Source organism: Lactuca sativa, chromosome 3 (assembly GCF_002870075.4).
Source record: "Lactuca sativa cultivar Salinas chromosome 3, Lsat_Salinas_v11, whole genome shotgun sequence".
Lineage (NCBI taxonomy): Eukaryota > Viridiplantae > Streptophyta > Magnoliopsida > Asterales > Asteraceae > Lactuca > Lactuca sativa.
The window spans coordinates 240,005,473-240,008,085 of NC_056625.2; the positions used below are offsets into that span (position 1 = coordinate 240,005,473).

At 39.7% G+C, this 2,613-nt stretch overlaps 1 protein-coding gene across 1 annotated transcript; it reads right to left on the minus strand.

Annotated features, from left to right (window-relative positions):
* Positions 1 to 1,766, minus strand: LOC111906671 (cytochrome P450 94A1). The gene has a single exon (XM_023902447.3). It carries the CDS (start codon positions 1,689 to 1,691, stop codon positions 135 to 137), a length of 1,557 nt encoding a protein of 518 aa, XP_023758215.1. The 5' UTR covers positions 1,692 to 1,766; the 3' UTR covers positions 1 to 134.
* Positions 1,767 to 2,613: the final 847 nt, after the last annotated feature.

A 2,613-nucleotide genomic window follows, 5' to 3' on the forward strand; every position in this document is an offset into this window, starting at 1 on the left:
TAATACAAATAAACCATCTATAATTAATTTTTCTTAATGAAAATGTATATGTACATACATATTAACATACATGTATGAATTATGATGTATCTATTACTACATGTTCTTCTTGGTCTATAACCACTAGACTTAATTTAGGGATGTTGCCGTTTCTTTAGTCGCACAGGTAAACCATTTTTCATACCTAGAAGAAGAGAGAGAGTATAGGGCGGAGCCACCATCTTTTCCGGCGTTCCACCACCGCCAATCACCTCAACCTCAAACTCATACATGATAGCCACAACCACGGACTTCATCTGCAAGTAAGCCATCTCTTTCCCTAAACACATCCTAAACCCACCATGAAACACCGGATACTTAAACTGATCCAATGTCTGGTATAGCCCATTGTTATCCAGCCATCTTTCTGGTTTAAACTCTCTACAATCTGACCCCCATAACTTCTCCATTCTCCCCATGGCGTAGGCTGAGTAATCTGCAAACCACCCTTTTCCGACGTATGTCCCGTCTGGTAGCTTATCATGGTCTACCGTCAATCTGGAGTTGATTGGCACAGGTGGAAAGAGTCTCATGGACTCCGATAGAGCAGCATGAAGATAGTTCAGATTCTTCAACTCATCGAAATTGAGGTTTTCTGGGTGGATATACGCCGATGAAGCCATTAACATAGAAAACTCTTTGTGAATCAAATCTCGACAATGAGGATGACCAGCTAATAACCAAAAGAACCACGTAAGTGCAGTTGCTGTTGAGTCTTTACCTGCAAGCACGAAGCTAATGATAATATCTCTCACAAATTTCCTCCTTTCTTCATCGTTAAAACCCATATCCCAACTTGAAGCCATGAATCTGGAGAGTAGATCTTCATCAGTTTTGGAATCACTCTGTGTTTCTTTAGATTTAATTATATCCATGGCGAACTGATTCACCATTGCAATTGCTTGTTTGTACTTCCTCTCATTACCGATGTTGAAGAATCTCTTCATCTTCCACACCGCCGGGAGAGGGGACATGAACCGGTTGGAGACATGCTCAACTGCGGAATCAAATGCCTGAACAAACAACAGATTGTTCGAGTGCGTTGAATTCGATGTCAATAAACCTGGGTCAACCCCAAACGCAACGTTACATATGTTATCAAACCCGAATTTACGGAGGACTTGCTGTAGATCGAGTAATTCTCCGGCGTCAGCAGCGGATGAAAGATGAGGGATTAAAGATCTGGAAATTTGGGATTTGACAGTGTTGGTGATGAAGGTTCTAAGGGACTTGGTGTTGAATTCATAACTCGCAATCTTGCGTTGGGAGGACCAGATATGGCCGTCGGAATTGAAGATTCCTCTGCCAAGAAGCTCGTGGAGGACGGAAGTGTAACGGTGGCCCTTGATGTAATTGGGGAAGTTGGAGCGGAGAAGGTGGTGGAGGTTGGTGGGATCGGCGGTGCAGATACCGTGTGAGAGGCCGAGGAAGCCGTTGACTTGGAGTGTGAGAGAAGGGGTGGTGGAAAGCATGTCGGATACCCAATCGTGGAAACGGTGGCGGTTGCGGAGGAAACCGATGAGGTTTCCGATGAGTGGGTAGGATTGGGGACATGGGGTTTTGAGTTGAGAGTGGCGATGGCGTAGGAACAGAATTACCGACAAAGATAGGATGACGAGAGGAAGAACACCATAGAAGCTGTCAGCGGCCATTTCATCTACATGTAGTGGATGAGGAGAGCAAATAGAAATGTTTAACTTGATTCTTGAAAAGTTATGTCGAAAGCATTTGGTAAATAAAAAATAAAAAAAATAAAAGAAAAACATTATTAAAATTTTTTGTTAGTGGTTACGTGTGTGGGTTTTTTTAAGGCCTACGTATCTTTTTTAAGTTCAAACAGATCTTTCTGGCTGAATGGACTGAAAAGACTGTTTGATTTGTACAAAAAAAATGAGTCTTTCCCGGTAAGATGTCTTTCCTAGAAAGCCCCAAAATCATATCTTTCTAGGGGTGTTCACTGGGCGGTTCGGTTCGGATAGTAATAAAATTATGAACCGTGACCACGGGGTGGGTACCTCATGCGCACGAACCGAAACCGAACCGTATTGACAAAAACACCGAACCGAACCGAACCGTATGAAAGTGTGTAACCACGGTTCGGTTCACGGGTACCCGGTAAAATATAAAAAATTAAATTCAATTGAAACTACAAACTCCACTTTAGTTATCTCTTTCTTAAAATTAGTAAGTCAAAGAGTTTAAAAAAACATAATGAAGTTTAAAAAACGTAATGAAGTTCAAATATCATATATTATAAGTTGTATAATAAATACAATAATAAAAATAACAAGAAAAACAAATGAATTTAGAATTACAAAATTGGAGTTGTCGATATGGATTTTTGTTTAGGTTATTGAACTCGTAGATCGATCAAAATAATACTAATGAAATAATTTTTTTACTTTATATATATATATATATATATATATATATATATATATATATATATATATATATATATATATATATATATATATATATCCGGCTTTTTCGGTTTCGGTTTTTTTCGGTTTCGGGTTTTTCGGTTTCGGATTGACCGGTTCGGCTCGGTTTTGCGGTTTTTTTGCACACCCC

Coding starts and splice junctions, on each gene's coding strand:
- LOC111906671 (XM_023902447.3), bottom strand. CDS start 1,691: ATGGCCGCTGACAGCTTCTATGGTGTTCTTCCTCTCGTCATCCTATCT.